Source organism: Myotis nattereri, assembly GCF_964212035.1.
Source record: "Myotis nattereri genome assembly, chromosome: 7".
Classification (NCBI taxonomy): Eukaryota; Metazoa; Chordata; class Mammalia; order Chiroptera; family Vespertilionidae; genus Myotis; species Myotis nattereri.
Window position 1 is genome coordinate 48,022,430 of NC_138082.1, and position 22,941 is coordinate 48,045,370.

At 37.8% G+C, this 22,941-nt stretch overlaps 1 protein-coding gene across 1 annotated transcript in view; it reads left to right on the top strand.

The window, feature by feature from the left end:
• Positions 1-22,941, top strand: part of ABCB11 (ATP binding cassette subfamily B member 11) — a gene marked incomplete at both ends in the record, with an annotated part of 79,685 nt that overhangs the window by 51,677 nt on the left and 5,067 nt on the right. Inside the window, 7 exons of the mRNA XM_081095719.1 lie at positions 5,067-5,231; positions 10,454-10,558; positions 10,646-10,807; positions 14,686-14,889; positions 16,597-16,838; positions 19,423-19,579; positions 20,706-20,903. Coding sequence (XP_080951845.1) covers positions 5,067-5,231; positions 10,454-10,558; positions 10,646-10,807; positions 14,686-14,889; positions 16,597-16,838; positions 19,423-19,579; positions 20,706-20,903 — 1,233 coding nt within the window. The remainder of the gene's footprint in view (positions 1-5,066; positions 5,232-10,453; positions 10,559-10,645; positions 10,808-14,685; positions 14,890-16,596; positions 16,839-19,422; positions 19,580-20,705; positions 20,904-22,941) is intronic.

Sequence of the window (22,941 nt, forward strand, 5' to 3'; positions counted from 1 at the left end):
AGCTGTTCCTGAGATGTTTGTTGCTTAAAAATAGTCAGCATCAAATAATCCTCATACCAAAAAGACATATTGGGGGGGGTGAAATCCTGTTCTCCTGAGTGTCAATTATTAGAAACCCACCACTGCATCATAGCTAATGTATAGAATAGGGCTTAGGCATTTGTTTAAAAGGTATGACAGAGACAGGACCCATAAAAGTGACTATCAGTATTTATTCATTTGAAGAATCGCTACTTCTTGTCATAGTTACCATTTCTTTTTTTAAAATATTTTTTTTATTGATTTTAAAGAGGAAGGGAGAGGGATAGAGAGATAGAAATATCGATGATGAGAGAGAATCATTGATCAGCTGCCTCCTGTGCGCCCCCTACTGGGGATCGAGCCCTCAACCCAGGCACATGCCCTGGCCAGAATCAAACCTCAATCCTCAGGCTGATGCTCTATCCACTGAGCCAAACCGGCTAGGGCCATAGTTACCATTTCTTAAAGTCACTATTGAGGCAGACGATCCCATGATTTGGCATGCAGAAACCAGCAAAACAAAATATAGATAGAAGGGCATAAAATTTAAATAGGAACTTACATTTTCACCTAACCTATACAAGGAGATGGAAGGAAGGAAACTGAGAAAAGCCCAGTGTCTAGCATTTAACCATCAACATAGTAGGTTTCATCCATTAAACATTTATTGCACATCTATTATGTGCGAGGTATTGGGTTAGGGATGCAAGGATGAGTGGGGGCCATTGCCCTTCTCCACTCACTGGAGTTGCTAGCAGGATACTTCTTTACATATGATAAACAAAGGAGCACTGTGCAACTTGACGTTGCTACCACAGAGGCAGGAACTCTGCAATGAGGAAACACATGCATTTTTATAATTTTATCTCTCTCTTTCAGTTACTGGTTTGCCATGAATTTATTCATCTTTCCTTTAGTCATCTTAATTTATCTGTAGCTTTTTTTGGATGAGTAAATTTATTGGTAGATTTACAAAATCAGAGAGAAAAACATTCCATACATAATTATATTTTGTTTTATTCTTTTACTATGCCTTTAGCTACACCAAATAAAAGTCAATCAAAAGTAAATTACCCAGGGACAGATTTCTTCGTTTTTTCATCATTCAGTCTTGATAGCCACTCTTTTGGGGGGGGGGGGCGGTAAGAGGACAGTTTCCTTTAAAGTCCAACTTTTAATAAAATGGACAAAAGAAAATTATTCAAATTAGTTAAATTTTGGTTCTTGTTAGTTTATCTTGGAATGAGAGCTACTACGCAGAGTTACTTCATATTGCCTTTCAATGTCTTAGATGTTGTTGTTTAGGGTTGGCGAAATCTTCAGGTATCAGAAGGGCAGAGAAATTTCTGTCATGTAAGGCTATGTGTGGAGCATTCTGTGGGGAGCTGGTCCAGGAAATGTTAGAGTTTACTGTTCTAGCTGAGACTGACAAAACGTATAGTCACGGAATAACAGACATTTGTGCGGGAAGGGGTCTTAGTACTGCTGAGTATCTCACAAAATGGGCTTTGTCACCAGAATTAACTGAGGAGTATTTTTTAAAACACACACTCTTACTTAGGCTGACTAAATTAGAATAGCTGGTGATGGGACCCAGGAATCGGTGTGTTTAATCAAAGATCCACATGAGTTTAGTACGCATCCAAATCTGGACACCAACCACTGTTGAGAACTGTAATGAGTCTGATGTTTGCTCTATTGCAAGTTATCAAGTTAGCCTGATACAATTTTATGGACACTGGCAGAATACACAACAGACTTGAGTCAGAGACAAGAGTTTTGTTAGAGCAACGGCAGTAGCAAGAATATAGCATTTACCTCACTGATTCCCTAGCCCAACCCCCACTTTCCCTAAGTTGAATTATGTCGAGGTCCAATGGCATTGAAAGATTGCATCACTTTGCCCTGGCCAGTGGTGCTAAATGGTTAGAGCTTTGGCCGCACACTGAAGAGACATGGGTTTGATTCCCTGTCAAGGGCATATGTACCTGGGTTGCAGGTCCCATCCCCGGCCCCAGTCAGGATCAATGTGCCTAACATCGGTATTTCTCTCTCTCTCCCCCCTCCCTTCCTCCCATCCACTCTTTAAAAATCAATGGAAATAATATCCTTGGGTGAGGATTAACAACAACAAAAAGATTGCATCACTTTGGAAAATGGCCTCTTCCAGGGGACATCAGGAAAGCAAGGGAGGTCTCAGCTCCTGACCTGGGAAATCCTGGTCTGTGATGCACAGAGGGCCAGATGATACCCATCAATGAAGGGAGAGGAATCTCAGGCTTAAGGAGTCTGGCTCGTAATGGGCAGTAAACACACCTGCCCTTTTCTTGGGATGGAGACACCATCTGTGTCCTCCACGGCTATTTACTATACAAATTTCCTTGAAAAAATAGTCTGAACAAAGGGAGTCAGTGCTTCTGTTCACAAGATGTGCAGAAACACGAGAGACCCATGTTTTGGAGAACTGTCTCCTCAAAATAACTTAGTCTAACTTTCTCATTTTGAGGATCAGGTAACTGAGACTCAAAAAACTCAAGCGCTCAGTAATACATCTCATTGTTGGCTGTGTGTGGCTTGTCCAAGAATCCTGTTCTTTCTATGCCTATTCCACTCAGCTTTCCCAGGCTCCTTTCTTCCTCTCTGGCATTGATTCCTGGAGTTAGTAAGCTGTCAGAAATAAAACCATCGAACAGAAGGACTTGTTGCATGAGAGAGTAGTAATGACAAGTGCAAATGTTGAAGGCAGGCCAAGAGAGAACTTGAAATGAAGGCAGTAACACATCCTTCTCCAGCTAAGCTGCCTTCCTCCATCCTATCCGGCTTGCAACTATAATGACATAGACATGATACAAGCTTTTATTTAAATTGAATTGGTATTATGATCTTTGATTTTATAAGCAAAAGGAAAGCATTTGAAATTCCTTGCTGTTGTATGTTCATTATATTCAGCTATGAAAAGGGTACATTACTATGTGTGTTATATATTTTTCCCCTTTATTTTTTTTAAATTTATCTTCATTGTTGAAAGTATTATAGATGTCCTTTTCTTTTTTTTTCCCAGTGACCCCTTCCACCCCGCACCTGCCCCTCCCAGGCCTTCACCACACTATTGTCTGTGTCCATGGACTATGCATATATGCATATAAGTTCCCCGGTTAATATCTCCTCACCCACCCCTCAACCCCCACCTTCCCTCTGAGATTCATCAGTTTGTTCCATGCTTCTATATCTCTGGATCTATATTGTTCAGCAATTTATTTTGTTCATTAGATTCCACATATGAGTGAGCTCATGTGATACTTAATCTTTCTTTGACTAGTTTATTTCACTTAGCATACTTTCCAGGTCTGTCCATGCTGTCTCAAATGGTAAGAGATCCTCCTTCTTTACACCTGCATAGGATTCCATGGTGTAAATGATTCGCAGATAACATGATATTGTACATAGAAAACCTTAAAGGCTACACCAAAAACCTACTAGATTTAATAAGTGAATTTGGCAATGCAGCCGGATACAAAATTAACATCCAGAAATCGACGGTATTTTTATACATCAATAATGAGCTCTCAGAAAGAAAAACTAAAAAATAAAAAATAAAAAAATCCCATTTACCATTGCAACAGAAAAATTAAGATATTAGGGATAAACTTAACCAAGGAGGTAAAAGACCTGTAATCAGAAAACTACAGGACATTGGAAAAAGAGATAGAGGAAGATATAAACAAGTGAAAGAATATACTGTGTTCATGGATTGGTAGAATCAACATCATTAAAATGTCCATACTACCCAAAGCATTCTATGAGTTCAATGCAATCCCTATTAAAATACCAACAACATATTTCACAGGTCTAGAACAAATACTCAAAAAATTTATATGGAACCAAAAAAGGCCCCAAATAGCAATGGCAATCTTGAGAAAGAAGAACAAAGTTGGAGGAATCACAATACCAGATATCAAGTTATACTACAAAGCCACTGTACTCAAAACAGCTGATACTAACACAGAATAGGCATATAGATCAATGAAACAGAACAGAGAACCCAGAAATCAATCCAAGCCATTACACTCAATTAATATTTGACAAAGGAGGCAAGAGCATACAATGGAGTAAAGACAGTCTCTTCAATAAATGGTGCTGGGAAAATTGGACAGGTACATGCAATATACACTATATATAATATAGTGCATATATGTATATAGTGTATTTTAATAGAAGAAAATAAAAAATTATTATAGATCTATATAAGCCACCTAAAATCCTTTCTCAAATAAAGTGGGTAATAAATTTAAAAATTATTGAATACATGGGCCTAAGACAAAGCACTGAGTAGTATCTATAGGAAAAATGATGGTAAAAATGAGGTTTTAAATATAATATTTGCCTTCAAGAAGATAAAAATTTGCTAGCTATGACACCTTAATGGCAAATAAAAAAATCAGAATAGGAAAATATTAAAATAATCTTCACTCCTTGTGAAGAAAATGTGAAATTAAGAAATCCAAATAGATTACAGTTAAATTTTGGGTACTAATTGAGGTAAACCTTACAGAAAACATGTAAATGAGAATTGTTGACACAACTTCACAAATTTCAAGTTATTTTGCCTCTGTTTTAGATACACTGGCTTGCCTTGGGAGCCTTGAAAATTTCACAAGTCCTCAAATATGTAAATACTACTATAACACAAATATTTTTTTTAAAATCAGGAGTTTATTTTCCTCAAAGATCCAACATATTGATTACTCCCCCAAGAGTCAATGCATATGCAATTGTGAAATGAGAACTGTAAAAGTCACTTTCAGACGAGTAGCCCCTCCAGGCTCCTTCCTTCCAGTGACAGCTGGGTCTCAAGAAATTTAAGACCAGTCCTCACAAAATAACAAATCACCACTCCTCACAGATCTTTGAGGTCACTCATAACCAGTCAAAACATGACTCTTCCACCTGTGAGTGCTAAATGGTCTGCTATATAAAAAAATAGTATGTGAAAAAGTGTCTGTGTGTACATTTGAATGATTACTCTAACCCTCTTTCCCCTCAAGGACAAGAACGTTCCTGTGGAAGAAGAAATTGAACCTGCCCCGGTTCGGAGGATTCTGAAACTCAATGCTCCAGAATGGCCCTACATGGTGGTGGGGTCTGTGGGTGCCGCTGTCAATGGGGCAGTCACACCCCTCTATGCCTTTTTATTCAGCCAGATTCTTGGGGTAAGCAAACGGCTGGACTATCTTTATTCTCCTTACCTTTGGTGCTTCTATCAGTGGATATTGTCGTTTTTGATAGATTGGCTCTTTACTTACCAGGTAACGTGTTTAGTTTTTTTCTCATCTCTAAAGAATTAAAATGCCTCAAGTGTCGCATCACACAGAAGGTAAGAAGGCGAAGCTGAGCACTGCCGTTTGGGCTGGCAGGACACTCGCCGTCATCAAGTCTGTAAAACTGCACTAAGGCTTCAAATTTAATGTTAGAAGAGGGCAATTAACCTACATGCAAACCACATCAGAATGCAAACAGGTTTGTTGAATAATACAAAAGAATTTTAGGGCTATTTTTATCTTGCTGAACAGCTGAGGTACAAAGTTTTACTTATAATAGCAAGTGTTAGAGTACGTTGTGTAATACGCTGCCTTCCTGCTGATTAGAGAGAAAATGGGGAAAGGAGAGTGAAGTAAAATAGGAATGGGAAAAGATTACATTTATGTCAGTTTTTCACTTCCTAGACGTTTTGAATATTCTCCATCTGACTTCATTGCTATAATAAAAAATAACTACAAACAGTAGACACTAGCTAACCACTGTCATATAACAGCACATTAACCTCTCCTAATAACCATCTGCAATAGGTATTCCTATTGTTCCCATTTTACAAAGGTGCAAACCAAGGCATAGAGAACTTAGGATAGCAAGTAGTGAATCTAAGATTCAAATTGAAGCAGTGTTTCTATAGAGTCAGGTTCTAATAAAACCTTCTCATTGCAAAATTATTTATCAAAATGCTATCAAGTTTTCTTAGTTGTAATTTACACACACACTATCTTGTGAGGTCAACAGAAAGGCAAACCTAGAATCTAGAGAACTTTATTAACTTGTTCAAGGTAACACAGGCATTAAGTGATGGGGCCAGGACTAGAACCCAGCCTTTCAGAAGCCTAGACTAAAGGATTTGCCAGCACACCACATTGTCAGAGCTTAGTAGGAGTCCTAAATTTTAGTTATTCTGTGTCTGTTCTCTCTCTCTCTCTCTCTCTCTCTCTCTCTCTCTCTCTCTCTCTTTCTCCCTCCCCCCCTCTCCTTGTCTCTCTAGCAGAGCTCCTGACCAGAAAAAATGTCCCCACAGGCATAAGTTGTACATAAAGACCTGGCTAGTCCACAGACAAAATCGTCAATCGTGTAGGGAGGGCCCAAGCCTGGGCTTCAATTTTCACACTGCCCCCTTGTGGTCAGTGAGGAAATCATGTTCACTTCAGGGAGAGGTAATTGAAAATACAGGGGACCTTCAACTCTGGTAAATTGAATTTCTAGTTATGTAAAACCTTTATGCTGAAAATATTTTAAATAATTAATTTATATATCTTAATGTATACTAAGTGCAATATCCTAAAATAATAGAAATATTTGTTCACTCAACAGATATTTGTTTTCTGCCCTAGACACAGTGCTAAGAACTTGGAAATGCAGTTATCAGTCATGGTGTCTTCCTTAATGGCATTTTAAGTCTCTGAGGAAGACAGGCATTAAACAAAAAAGAATCCACTCATAATATAATTATTCAACAAACATTTATTGATCACTTATTGTTTATCAGACACTGTGGCTGGTCTTGGGACTAGCAGAGTGGTGAACAAGAAAATCAAAGCCCCTTCCTGCTCTCATAAAGCTGATATTCTAGTAGCGAGAAGCTCTGGAAATGCATCGTACTTAGCAGTGATGTAGATGTAGAAGGTGCAGGGGATAGATTTGAACCTATAAAGACTCAAGACTATGCCCTAGATCAGTGATGGCGAACCTTTTGAGCTCAGCGTGTCAGCATTTTGAAAACCCTAACTTAACTCTGGTGCCGTGTCACATATAGAGATTTTTTGATATTTGCAACCATAGTAAAACAAAGACTTATATTTTTTGATATTTATTTTATATATTTAAATGCCATTTAACAAAGAAAAATCAACCAAAAAAATGAGTTCACGTGTCACCTCTGACACACATGTCATAGGTTCGCCATCATTGCCCTAGATGTTTGTTTTTAAAATAAATCCAGGAGGTCAGCATCTTTGCTGATCATTTCCTTCTGTTTTATAAAAGCAAAGTAAGGAATATACTCACCCAACTTCATCCTATATATGAACTACTGTGGAAAGAATCCTGGTTTTCCTGTCAGGAGACTTTACTTCTGAAACTGGCTCTGTTAGTTATTTATAAAATACTATATTTATTTATATTATTATTATTATTATTATTATTATTATTGCTTTTGATGTAGAATTCATAAATTTCCATAGAAAACTAGCCAGAGCCCTTCGCTGCCATAACGGGGGGTGAGGCGGGTATGTGGAGGGAGGGGAGCTTCATAAGTCATATGGGATCCCATCATAGCACTTTTCTAGGCTTCTGTTTCCTGAACTTTAAAATGAAGGACTGACTAAGATAATTTCTAAGATACCTTCCAGCTCTAGTGATCTATGAAATGGCCAAGACAGAAAAAAACTTGATTATTCATCTATAACCCCTGCCCTCCTAGAGCACCCACCATTTATTGGTGGTGAGAATATTCTCTGTGATTCTTCTGGTCACAACCAGAAATCTTAGGAAAAACTTAACCCAAGCAATTGAGCTTTTCACTTAAGGGCTGCAGAATGAGAGCAGCAGGGTCTTGGTCTAGTTGGTGAAATCCAAAGTCTTCTCATGGTTAATATCCTCACAGAGTTATATTTGCTAAGAGAATGATGCTAAACAAACTACTATTTTTCCTCTGGTAATAAAGATTGTTTCGGTTTGTCTCTTAGTATAATTATCACATAGTCATCTGTAGATTCATGATATTTTTATAATCATGAGTCAGATAATAGTCTGCTTTTAATGGCTCTATTTTCATTCTGACATATGTAAAGGGCACAATGTTCACATTTAGTGTATTGAGACCATAGTTTGGCACATGGACTCAGCAAATTATTGGGTCTTACTAGGAGCCTGATTGCTAATCTAGTGAAGGCTCAATATACATGTAAGGCATAATTTATCTGACTCACATTCCCTGGGTCTTTTTGGCTTGGAAAATGTGCCAAGTGTTTCAAGCACAGCAATTTGGATGGGGAAAGCATGAACTGTGGAGTCAGCTAGCCCTGGATTTGTAGAAGTGTTTGCTCTGAACTCTGTGCATTTGGGCAAAGGGCTTCTCCTTGATGAGCCTTAGTTTCCTCATCTATTACATGGGGCAAGAAAATCTACCACACTGAGTCGTGTTAAGAATCCCAAATTAAAGAAGTCCTTACGAGTTAAATTAGGTTAAGCAACACATTTGGCATCTGGTAAATAGCAAGAGTGTAGTGAATGTTTGTTTTCACTGTAAGGGGATTTCCATTAAAAGAGTGGCACTGACGTATGCTCAAGCCACTAGTCTAAGGACAGAGGAACCTATTGATGGATAGCCCTTTAAGTTGCAAGAACAAAGAAAGTACAAAGAACTCATGGGGCAGAATGTTATTTTAAAAGGTTATGGATAGATAGATGATCATTTTTTGCTCTGGACACTAGCTACATGAACTTGCAAAAAAAGATGTGATGTTTTGGCTTTAGTTTTCCATCTGGAAAATAAGAGTTAAACTGGATAATCTACAGCTCTATACTATAGTCTGTGAATATAATAGGTGACCTTAGGGAGGAATGGACATCGTGTCCTCACAATTTGGGTTTGCAGGGGATTTGTATAGTGCTTTAAAAAAGCAAACTGAAATATATCTTTAAAGTCCTGAATTTTAAAACTTTATAAAGTAAAAATGTGAGCTAGTCTATGCTGGGAGAATGACGGTGGTGACTCCTGAAACCACTTTTACTTGTATAAAGAACCATGAAGGCTCTAGAAACTTTCTGTCCTAGAAACAGTAAATCTCATTCATCTGGAACCCTTTTCCCACTTTGGAATTTATGATATTTAGAACTAGTTACTTTGGTCTGGCCGGCATGGTTCAGTGGTTGAGTGTCAACCTATAAACCAGGAGGTCACAGTTCAATTCCTGGTCAGATTTGATCCATGCAGGAGGCAGCCAACCAATGATTCTCTCTCATTATTGATGTTTCTATCCCTTTTCCCCTCTCCCTTCCTCTCTGAAATCAATAAAAAATATATATTTTTTAAAAGAATGGGTTATGTTGGCTTTACAAAAAAGGATCTGTTAATGGAGTAGTATACATTGTTTTCAGGATATTTATTTGGTATATAGCGGTACTCAGTAAATACTTATTGAATAACTGGTTGCCCTTGAGCAATAAATAAGGATTTTTTGTACAGCTCTATAAAGTATGCTTTTTTCTGAACTCTCCAGTTCCCTCATTTAGTCTGAATTAGGAAGGTGTTGTACCTAAAACCCCTTTCACTGTAGGGCAATGTCATTAGAATATGTGGTTGTTCTCTTCATTTTCTTATTGCAACAGCTTAGTCCCCAATCCATTACTTGAGCATATGTCTGTAAGTGCAGAATACAGGTACTTGTGAGTATAGTTTACTACTTACTATAGGCTAAGAAAACCCACTCACAATTTTCATAGTTTTTTGAAAGGAATGTTTTCAGCGTCTGGTGATTTAGAGCCAACAACCTCAGCCTCAGATGGATGGAAACTTTTTTCTCTCCTAAGCCAATTCCAGTCAATACCTTGATAGCTAGTTGCTTTTTTAATGATGCCGATATATATATATATATATATATATATATATATATATATATTCTAAAAAACTAATAACAGGCAATGTACCTGAGTGGGAACATCATCTTTATTGCATTTATTATTGAAGAAAGACAGAGGTCATAATACTTTGAGTTGTGTCCCAGATAACATTCTCAGATTCTCAAGTAACCTTCCTTCCTTCCTTCCTTCCTTTACTTTACCTAATTACATAAAAGATTTGAGGCATTTCATAACAGTTTTTCATCTATTTCAAAGGAAATCCAACACAATTGCCTACATCAGGTAAAGGAACAAGACAACAATTCTGTCAATCATAACCATTGGTTTTCATTCTCCAGGCTTCCTTCCCCATGGGGAATTAAAGTACACACACTCAAAGTTAACTTTGGTTTAATTACTGGTAAACATCAATCACTTTAATGTTTAAAGTGAAATAGTTTTTAACTCAATGCTTAAGAGAAATTTCTAAAAGAAATTTGATTTTTTTTGGTAATAATAAAGTTACTTTCTTGCTTACTGTCTTGCAAAGACTTTTTCACTTCCTGATAAAGAAGAACAAAGGTCACAGATCAATGGTGTGTGCCTGCTTTTTGTAGCAATGGGCTGTGTATCCCTTTGCACTCAATTTCTGCAGGTAAGGAATTTTATTTTAAAATAAGTGATTAAGCTATTTCCCTCTTTTCCCTGTTAACATATCACTAAAAACTCTTTTATGTTTTAGGGATACGCTTTTGCTAAATCTGGAGAACTCCTCACAAAAAGGCTACGTAAATTTGGTTTCAGAGCAATATTGGGGCAAGACATTGGCTGGTTTGATGACCTCCGAAATAGCCCTGGAGCACTGACAACAAGGCTTGCTACAGATGCTTCCCAAGTTCAAGGGGTAAGCTATGGACAGGGTGGGGGTGTAGAGGGTATGTGCTAGGGCTGTTGTACCTGGAGTACATTTTCTTTCTTTTGAGCCTTCAGACAATCACCTATGTATTTCCTATGAAATAGGACCTTGCAGGATTGGGATACCCCAGAGCCACATTTCCCTGCATTTCCAATGCTGAGAAAAAGGCAGTGCCCAGAACTAATCTTATAGCATGAGTCAAAATATATCAGGGTTTTGGATTTCCTCTCAGGGTGGAGGCAAAGTGTGTGGGAAGAAGCCTCTTTAAGTAGTTTAGCACATCCTTCATTGTTCTTTGTTCTCAAAGTGTAATCATTGGCTTATACTGAAAGTATACTCATTTTGAAAGGTTTAATAAGCATGTCTTACTGCTTAGAGAAAGTCTGTACCGATTTCACTCTCATCATCCAAGTATTCTAGTGTCTCATTCACCTTACTCTTAAACTTGGGTTATGTAAATAAATCATACTCTTTTCCATTTTTGTATTCTTCAATCTGCAAGGGGCTCTTAAAGGTTATTCACTCTCGCTAGAATTCAGAGGGCAGTATCTAATCATCTCACAAAAATGTTATTTATCCTTTAAATAAAAGGTTTCTAAGAATTTTTCTAATATTTTTTAAAAATGAGATTACTAACCCAGGTCAAATTTACTTTCATATTGGTGTAAGGTAGAAGTTTGTTTTTCCTTCAAAATGGATAGAAATATTTTTAAAATATTTAATATAAATTCTATTTTCCATTGATTTTAAATCCTCCTGCCCATTGTGAATATCAACCTCCCATGTACAATTAGAACTATATGGGGATTTTCTATTCTATTTCATTGGCCAATTTTATTTATTCTGTGCCTGACCCTTACTGTTTTAATTATTATAACTTTATTGTAAGTTTTTATTATCTGGTAAGGCAAATCTCTGCACAATGATGTTCTTCTTCAAAATGTTCTCTTTATCTTTTCCTGGACATTGATTATTCTAAGTGAACTTTCAAATCATCTTGACTTCTTTAATTGAATAAAATGTAAAAGGAAACAAAATAATATCCCAAAGAAAAATTGCACAGCTGGTTTTCAAATTCTCTATAATGCCTGATAGTTCTTTCCAATCAGAAATTCTTGTTTAAAAAATTGTGGTAAAATATACATAACATAAAATTTACCATTTTAGTCATTTCTAAGCATACAATGTTGTGGCATTAAGCACATTCTTTGTTTGCAACTATCCCCACTATTCATATCCAGAAGTTTTTAATCAGCCCAATAGAAACTCTGGACCCATTAAACAATAACTTCCCATGTTCTCCCACCCCCTGATAACCACATTCTACTCTGTCTCTATAAATTCTAGAAGCCTCATACAAGTGGAATCATACAAAATTTGTCTATTTGTAACTGGCCTCTTTTACTTAATGTCTTCATGGTTCCATATCATGAAATGTGTCATACTTTTATTTCTTTTTTAAGAGTGAATAATATACCATTGTATATGTAGACCAACTTTTTGTCTGTTCCTCCATAGATAGGCACGTTGGTTACTGTGGATAATGATGCTATGAACATAGGTATGCAAATAAGAAATTCTTTTTTTTTTTTTAATATATTTTATTGATTTTTCACAGAGAGGAAGGGAGAGAGATAGAGAGAGTTAGAAACATCGATGAGAGAGAAACATCGATCAGCTGCCTCCTGCACACCCCCCACCGGGGATGTGCCCGCAACCCAGGCACATGCCCTTGACCGGAATCGAACCCGGGACCTCTCAGTCCGCAGGCCGACGCTCTATCCACTGAGCCAAACCGGTTTCGGCAGAAATTCTTAATTTAGATTTATTCCTGTCTTCAAGGCAGTTAGTACCAACACATGGAAACTTTTTGACCACAGTGTTCATATTCTGTTTGGGTCTTGCATACAGTATGAAGATGCAGATTATTTTTTAATAGCACTGCCTTAGCACCCATGGTTGCCTAATAGCTTACCTTTGGTTGCCTTAAATAATGCTAAAGTCTCTTCAATTTTGAAAAGCAGTCCTGTACTTGTACCCACCCACGTGTTTCCTACACAGAAGGCACCAACCTTTGGTCATATTTGCATAGCTGCAAGTGAAATGAAGACTTGGAACAATTGAATACTTTTGATTAATATAGGTAATCGCCACAGTTGCTCCAATCTCTACCTATATTGAGACAGAATCCATTTTGTCTCCCTGTGTTGGGTAAACATCTGTGTATTAAGTCAGCATGTAATTTGGTACCAATGAGCAGGCTAACTTCAGTGAGAATCAAAGTGGTGTCTTTTCATAGTCTTGTATGAATTCCAAAATGGTAATTATAGAGCAAGCATCAATCTTCACTGAATAATAAGTAATATTACCACAAGCCCAATGCATGAGTATTTTCAAGGAAGCCAAATGCATAAATACCTGAAAGACATGCAGCCCATGTTTAGGACTGAATTAATCTCACACTGCTTACTCTAGCTCTGACACCCGTGAAATGAGATCAGGCAACAGATCCCAAGAAGCTGTGAATAAAATAAATTTTTATTAATCTAGCCTTCAAATGCATTAGGGAAGCCCATTATTTAAAATAACCTACTTTTTTAAACATAGAACTACCGTATGACCCAGTAATTCCATTCCTAGATATATATCCAAAAGAATTGAAAGCAGGGACACAAACAAATATTTGTCCACCAATATTCATAGCAGAATTATTTGTTATGTCCAAAAGGTGAAAACACCCAAGTGTTTATCAACAGATGAATGGATAAGCAAAGTGTGGTCTATACATACAATGGAATATTATTCAGCTTTAAAAGAAATGACCCAGCAATTCCACTTCGGGATATTTATTCAAAGAAAATGAATACACTAATTTGAAAAGATATACGCACCCTTTAATTGCAACATTATTTAAAATAACCAAGATATGAAAGCAACCTAAATGTCCATCAACAGATGATTAAAAATATATAATATATAATGAAACACTGCCACTTGCAGCAACATGGATGGACCTAGAAAGTACTGTGCTAAGTGAAATAAGTCAGACAAAGACAAATACCATATAATTTTACTTATACGTGGGATCTAAAAGACAAAACCAATGCATAAACGAAACAAAACATGAACAGACTCACAGATATAAGAAACAAACTGATGGTTGCCAGAGGAGAAGGAGGTGGGGGAATGGGTGAAATAGGTGAAGGGAATTAAGAGGTAAAACTTTCAGTTATAAACTAAGTCATAGGGATGTAATGTGCAACATAGGGAATATAATAACTTCAAATGGTGATAGATAGATGCTTACTAGACTTATCATGGTGATTCTTTTTAAGATATTTAAATGTTAAATCCCTATGTTGCAAATACTAATATACTATTGTATGTTAACTATACTTTGATTTAAAACCAGAAATAAAATTCTGATCCATGCTACAACACAAATAGACCTAGAAAGCATTATGCTTAGTAAAATAAGATAGACACAGAAATTTGTTATATAATTTCACTTATTCATGGTACCTAGAAAAGGCAAATTCATAAATACAGAAAATAGAATAAAGCTTATCATGGGTTTGGGAGAGGCAGGAATGGGGACTATTATTTAATGGACACAGAATTTTGTTGGGGATGATGAGAAGTTTGGGGTATAGATGATGATGATAGTTACACAACAATGTGAATGTATTTAATGCCATTGAATTGTACACTTAGGAATGGGTAAAATAATAAACACGATGCTATATATTTTTATCATAATAATTTTTTAAAAACGATCTTTTTGGAATAAAATAGCTTTGTCACGTGATGGTATCTGGTAAAAGAGACTCCATGTCTGAGCTTGCTTGATTGTTTTTGGTTTGCAGGCTGCTGGCTCTCAAATCGGGATGATGGTCAATTCCCTCACTAACATCGTTGTAGCCATGATCGTTGCCTTCTTCTGTAGCTGGAAGTTAAGCTTGGTCATAGTATGTTTCCTCCCTTTCCTGGCTTTATCGGGAGCCGTACAGACCAGAATGTTGACAGGGTTTGCCTCTCAAGACAAGCAGGCTCTGGAGTCGGCGGGACAGGTAACCTTATGGACCCGGTTTTTAGACCGACTATGGCTGAATGGCTGTCACTGTTATAAGAATGAGTGTGTAGTTACAAAGAGACTTAGGACGCTGTTCACCTACAGCTTTCATGGTTAGCAACCTCCCACTAGCCCTTTTCATATGTGCCTCTGCTCAAAGGCTGTGACAATCAAGTTCTGACACAGGGTTTGAGTAGGTGTGGACAGACAATGGGGCATGTTCAGTTTGGTTACGTATTCAATTTCCTCTCAATATAGTTATTTTTCCCACATCCCAGTCTGGTGTATTCTCATTTGCAAGACCAGATAGTTCAGCTTTCTGTCTGTTCAGTTTTTTTCATCTTAACGATTTCCCCAGGTCATGCAGCCCACTTGGAGAAGAGTTATCTTTTTAATGGCACAAACTTTTAATTTCACACTTTAATGCCTGTTAGATTTGTGGCAAATGTCTTTCCTAAACAGAACCATGAGGTACAACTTAGATTTCAAATACAATTAAGTTTTAGTTATGCACTTTTTAAAAAATATGTTTTTATTGATTTTTAAAGAGAAAGGAAGGGAGAGGGATTGAGATAGAAACATCAATGAGAGAGAAACATCACTGATCAGCTGCCTCCTGCATGCCCCCCACCAGAGATCGGGCCTGCAACCTGGACATGTGCTCTGACCGGAAATCAACTGTGACCTCCTGGTTCCTGGGTGGATGCTCAACCACTGAGCAACATTGGCCAAGCTTAGTTACACACTTTTAAAAGTATGTTCGAATTAATATCTGGTTATCAGGAGCAAATGAGGGAATGACAGCATGGACATTTATTAAGTATAAGAAATCATGCACATACACACCCTTACTCTTTAAGCAAATTTACTATAATCTAGGTTTTGCCTTTTTTAAAAGAGAGAATGTGAACACTGCCTAAGCAGGCAGAAGCCAAAAGGATTTCATATGCCAATGGTTGTGTCTTTGTTTAGGACAGGACCTAATTCAGAAGCTGATTATTTACCCTGAGTATGGATTGAAACAAAGTCAGAGTATAAATCAAAAGATAAACTTTACACTTAATTTAACTTAAATAATATTTGGTCAGATTAACTTTTTAAGGAAATAGAAGCTATGTTAAATAACCTTTTGTCTCAGAAAACATCTAAAGATACCATTGTAGACATTTTTTTAATATATTTATTTTTATGGATTTCAGAGAGGAAGGGAGAGAAAGAGATAGAAACATCAAGGATGAGAGAGAATCACCAATCGGTTGCCTCCTGCACTCCCCACACTGGGGATCGAGCCTGCAATCCAAACATGTGCCCTGACCGGGAATCAAACCATGACCTCCTGGTTCACAGGTCGATGCTCAACCACTGAGCCACGCCTGCCAGGCCCATTGTAGACATTTTAAATGAATTAACGATGAAGATAAAAAGCTTTCAAGGATTACCATGTGTATCTCCCATCTCCTCTCTTCCACAAATGGAAGCAACACAGCCATGTTAGTATGAAGTAGAACTTGAGTTCAGCTGGCAGAATGTCTTGCATTCCTGTTGAGTTGATCTCCAACAACTTCGCTGTGTTCCCTGATGATCCTTTGTCTGCGATCTGTACCACATTCTGCCATTTGCACTATAGTCTAATCCATGTAGCAGCTGAAATGTCACGAAAGTAATTTTTGCTCTTTTATTCCTAAGACTCTTTTTCATCCTTCAGATTACAAGTGAAGCCCTCAGTAATATCCGCACTATTGCTGGAATTGGAAAGGAGAGGCAGTTTATTGAAGCATTTGAGAGAGAGCTGGTGAAGCCATTCAAGACAGCCATTCGAAAAGCAAATGTTTATGGATTCTGCTTTGGTTTTTCCCAATGCATTGTGTTTGTTGCTAATTCTGCTTCCTACAGATATGGAGGTTACTTAATCTACAACGAGGGGCTCCATTTCAGCTACGTGTTCAGGTGAGGACTATAGGCCAAAGTCATAAAAGATCAATATTCTGGGAAGAATAGCCTAGTTCTGTAAGTTAGCTTTTTGCTGCTTAAAAACCATCCCAAACTGGATGTCTTAAATAGCTGGGATTTATTATTTCTCAAGATTCTGTAGATTTTCAGGGTGGTTCTTCTGGACTGGGCCAACACAGTCAAGCTTCTGAGTGGGCTTCTGTCTCCACAGGGATGCTGTAGTAGGTGAGCTTGTTTTCTTCACATTATGTTCTCAGAGTTCCAAGTGCACCAAAGAGAGCAAGTCCCAATGTGCAAGCACTTTTCAAGTCTGCATGCATCTTATTTTCTAACTAGAGGCCTGGTGCATGGGATTTGTGCACTGGTGGGGGGCGTGGCCTGCAGGGATCAGCTGCTGTGGGAGAACCATTCATCTCTGTCAGCCGAGTGGTGCTCCCACTGTGGAGTGCACTGACCACCAGGGGGCAGCTCCTGCATTGAGCATCTGCCCCCTGGTGGTCAGTGTGTGTCATAGTGACTGGTTGACTGGTCGTTCTGTTCATTCTGCCATTTGGTCACTGGGCTTTTATTATATAGGATATCTCTTTGACCAAAGAAAGTCACACAATCAAGCCCATATTTAAAGACTAGAGAACTGTAGTCCACCTTTTGATGAAAGTATCTGATATGTTTCTCCTTTATTCTCATCCTACTATCACACACCACTTCTGACACCAGAGTCCCACAACTCAACTTCATTCTGGCACCATGTGCCTGGAGATAGCATCAGAGCCCACACATGAAGGACATGGTCCTACAAGGCCACCCACCTTACCACTCTCAGAACCCTCAGACCCTGTATCTTTCCCTGGAGGTGAAATGTGGTGGAAGAGACTGAAAGTTACACCCCTTTCCAAAAGTTATTTCACTAACATGATTGCTCTTCATATATGGGAAATTTCAAGGGCTTAGATGCTCTGTGTCAGGAACTGGGCAAAGTTAAATGTTTCTCATTATAAATCACCATGTCACAGAGGAGTAAAAAAAGTCGTATTGCAAAGGAGTACATACATAAAAATAGGATGAATGAACCATTTTCATAATCTACCAGACTGGCTAATGCTGAGAAAATCTAGAGGCCTGGAATGAGCAAATGAGTGAATGAGTGGATGAATAAGATGGTTCAGAGAACTACCTTATTTGAACTCTACTTCTTACCAAAAGGTCATGTTTCTAGCTGGCTCCTTCTAGGTGAAGATGGAAAAAGGCAGTTCAGGAGAATCATGTTTCTTTCTTAAAGCTGGACCCTGCTCTGCTGTGAGATTCGCTTTGAGTCTAGTTTCTCACATTTTCAGAGGAGAGAGCCTGAGGATATCAGGACACCAAGGGACATGTATATGGGTGTGCTGTGGAGGGTGGGAGGGCATAAGTGTGGTAGGGGGAAATGGCCTGAGAAAGGCCTGGAGAACATTAAGGAAAGTGGTCCTAATAGAAATCTGTCCTTTTGGGTTCATTCCCAAGTCATGAGTTCTGTCTTCTTGCCTTTGATATTCAACATCGAAGAATTTTTTTTCTCTTGCCCCATTACCCTGACCCCAACCAGGAAAGTCTCTTTTCTAAATTTTTGCTCATTTACTAACGTAAATCCTGAATCACAAACTGGTGATTTATTTAGTTTATATAAGATTTTTGAAGAGTTATTTATTAGCCAACATGTAAAAACTCAGAGACTCTTGAAAGCTCCTAATTTCTGGCTTCTCTTTAGATCACCTTCCACTACTTCCCATTTCATTCCAGTTGCTTCTCATTGCTTTAAACTTCGGACTGGCCTCCTGGAGATGTTTGGGTTTGCAAATCTGGCCTAAAACAGTTCCTGCTTATGAACTGAGCCATCAGACACATGAAGACACTGCCCCCTACCACTATGGAGACAGGTCCTCTGTGCTTGGGACAACTTTTCAGGGCGCCCATTGTATCATAATGTATATAGTAACAGCTATCTCTTACCATGTTCATCTTCCATTTATTCATCCACTCATTCACTCATTTGCTCATTAATTACACACTATATGTTGAATTAGTGTGTGTAATTCACACTGGCTGGAGCTGGGCCAAATAAAAGAATACAGGCAATTATATCTTTCTTTTACTGTCTGAAGCATGAATTATATGCATGCTTGGTACAGATTGATGCATTAATCACCAATCATTCTTTTATGCACTTATGATAGGTTCAAAAAAATGTTAGCGTTGTAAAAAAAAATTAACCCAATCTGATGATTTTTATGCCCCCTTAATTTTTTTTTAAGAACTCTTTTCTCAAACACATTTTAAAAAAAAAGAAGTTATTATAATTGAAGAAAGGTTGGGATGTCTGAGCTTCTCTTGTTTAATCCTCCCCTCACCCTTTTTTCATAGTATACAATTTTAACACTGCTAATCTTTCCAACCCTAGCTCCCCAGACAAGTCTAAAGTGACCTGTCCAAGGTTGCTCAGTTCTTTGCTAACAGAACCAGGACTAGACCCCCAAACTCCTGCCTTTCAGGCCCTCACACCAAACACACCACATTCCTCTTTACATGGGTGTCTATCCAATTGCAGGGTGATCTCTTCAGTTGTACTGAGTGGGACAGCTCTTGGAAAAGCCTACTCTTACACCCCAAGTTATGCCAAAGCTAAGATATCAGCTGCACGCTTTTTTCAACTGCTGGACCGACGACCCCCGATCAATGTATACAGTGGTGCAGGTGTAAAATGGGTAAGTACTGAGATGGGGGTCTGAGGGCAGTAGGGGAGGGCTGTGCTTATGTGCGTGTGAAGAACAGCTATTGGGGCTGATCATACACCACCCCCACATAGCTTCTAAATTCCTGCAGCACATGGGTTCATTCATATGCACTCAGAATGGACAGACAGATTTATAAATGTAAAGAAATGAAGTAAATTAGCATTAAAAATTATTTATAAAGCAGACATTTGAAGAAAACAACAAGATCCAGTAAATACTAAATTCTGTGTACTATAAAACACACTTAGTTCCAGAATAATGAAGCTACCCAAACACCATGTTTTCTGCTGATGTTCTGGGGTGGAATGTAGAAAAACCAGTTTTTCCTGTCCAGTGATATTGATGTAATTCATGTTTATCTGTGTTCAAGTTTTAGCTTATTATATGGGTGGCTAGAAAATTAATTTGATCTTAACAAAATATCTCTTCGCCTAATTTATAGTCTCCATAGGCAGTTTTTAATCTTCTCTGTTTGTTTTCAAATATCCTAAAATGTTCAGGAGAGCAAAACAAATCTAAACTTTTGTAAAGCTAAACTAAATTCAGAAATCTTTTAAAATTGATCAAATGACCTGTTTCTCTTTTAGTCCAATAAAAGTAAAGTCTCTGTGTGGCCTATTACATATCTATCCATTTCTAGAATTCATAATTCAGATAGTGCAACTGAAGGTTTTCACGTTTGCAGTACAGGGCTTAGGCATTTCAAGTGTAATGCTATTATTTGAAATCTTTGGGGGAACAGAGCTAAAGGGTTTGGACAATTCCTGGCTTCTATGATGTAATCATATATTCTAGCTATTCTTTTCCATTTGACATTCTTCCAGAATGTCAAGTGATGGATGACAAGGAAATCCCTTAGGTTAGAATGGGAATAAGAGCTCACATATCTTTAATTTCCGAATAAAGGCTCAAACCTCCCTTTATTCTGCACCTGCTGGAATAGGGAATTCATTAAATAGCTGTCTTTGTGCTTTGCACTTTGGCAGCATGGTGCTAAAGGCATCTTAAGCAGGGATTTAAAACTCAGATTTAGTTGCATTTTCCATATTCTAGATTCTAGTAGGTATATTTATAATTCCAATCTTTCCATCCACAGGATAACTTCCAGGGGCAGATTGACTTTGTTGACTGTAAATTTACATATCCCTCTCGACCTGATGTACAAGTTCTGAATGGGCTCTCAATATCGGTTAGTCCAGGGCAAACACTGGCATTTGTTGGAAGCAGTGGATGTGGCAAAAGCACCAGTGTCCAGCTGTTGGAGCGTTTCTATGATCCTGACCAAGGGAAGGTGGTAAGCAATGCAAAAGCTTTAGGGGATTTTGCTTTCTGCAGAATATCTCCCACCCCTGAAAGTGGTCTTCAAGATTGCGCCTTGCCAGACTCACTCTACAGCTCTAGCCGTGGCCTTTCCCCCATGTGGATAGTTTCCAGTACCGGTCATTTGCTGGTTGACCTGATTCTACCTCACAGTTTCTAATATCAGATTCTTCCCAGTTCCAGATGGCCTGCTGACCAGTTAGGCAAGGGAAACCCGGCACACTGCAATGCTGGAGATGAGCGTATTTCGCAGAAGCATTCACTTACCCGTAAATGGAGCAGAAAGTGCAGACTAATCAGGAGACTAATGGCTGGGAACGGAAAAAAGTGGGGGTGATAAGGGACACAGTGATAGATGAGCAAGAATGGGGATTTGAAGAAATCTGAGACAATCCTGTTTGAAGAAGCTTCCGTCTAAATAGTACAAGGAACTCAAATGGTAGTCATGCACCATAAAGGTTTGATGAGAATATTTGAAAAATTGGCAGATTTGCTTTGTTGTTTATTTTCCACAGTATTTATTTTATTTTATTTTATTTTATTTCCAAAGACTATATGCAGAGGAGTATAAAATAAAATAAGAAAGATTTGTAATGAAAAACAAGTTTTTATTCTACCCTTCCTACCACTCCCCCATTTCTCTGCTCAAAGGCAACTATTTTGACCACTGATGTTTTCAGATTTTCCAATGATTACCTCAGTGCCTCTAAGTAATATGCTTCTGCTGCTGTCTTGTGATTTAACACATTTAGATTTGAAGAGATAAAAATTTAGGTGGCCCTCACCACTCTTTCTCTTTTTACCCACCCCTTCACAATACTAGTATAGATATATAAAAGTTCCTCTATTTGTAAATCTAACTAATACACTTCTGTTTCTTTTTTTACCACATATAGATAACATCTCTGGAATTCTTTCTTTCTAAGATAAGAATATTAGTAATTCTACCTTTATTTTCAGCTCTTCCTCCTTTAACCTGTCAAGTCCTATTAACTACACTTTTATAGGCTCAGGAATACAAAATGCTCACATTCTGTTTATAACATTTCTTACCTTTCATGTTTTCATTCTAGGCTGATTCTTAAAGTTGAAAATCAATGGCCAACTTTTATTCTGATTATATAAATAAATAGTGTTTATCCCTTAGTCAAGTAGTGAGGTCTATTAGCATTACATTTTCTTTCTGGCTTTTCTGAAAGATTATTTTTCTGGTATTCTCTGCCTTTATAAGTCTTTATGTCCTTCCAGAGTTTCTATCCTGCTACCTATCCTGAGGGATCTGCTTCCTTCCCTCATTTCTGCCACTGCTTTGGCTAATTACAACCTGTACCTGCTGAATCATTTGCACCTTGAGTTTCCTGCAATATTTTCTTAGATTAGATCTATCATTTCCTAGTCCCTATATCATTCTCTTTCTTGCTCTTCACTCTTATTGGAGTATGTCCACAGTAGTTTTCTAAGATGTGATGCAGAGGTGAGGGTCTGGAAATGCTTTATTCTGCTCCACACTTGATTGACTGTTTCATCTTAATATTTTGAAAAAGGCCTTTTTTATTTCCCTGAATAGTTTAATCTTCATTGCAATGAGCATAGATAACTTTATGAAGAGAAATGCTGAGAAAAACATACATATTATGTATATTTCTCTGAATGTGCTCAGTGAATGTTCTGGTCCCAGGTAGAGAGCAATGTCCATGAGGAAATCAAAACGATTCCTTGCATTTCGTGGATTCAATATATTTTGTTATCATTGTAAAACATTTCCATAAACATTTTTAAGTAGAAAGAAATACCACCTTTTATGCAATTTTGAAAATCCTCTTTGCTCTTAAGGATGCTACTGAATGCAAGCATTCAACCTTTTCAACATTTAATTGGCTACCTATGGTGTGCAGGACTGCACTGGGCCCTGTGGGAGATATTAAGGACCATGAAGCATGTCTCTGTCTTCTAGGAGCTTACAATACTAGCACATGTGCAACAATTAGCAAACAGCTCCAGTATTTAATTAA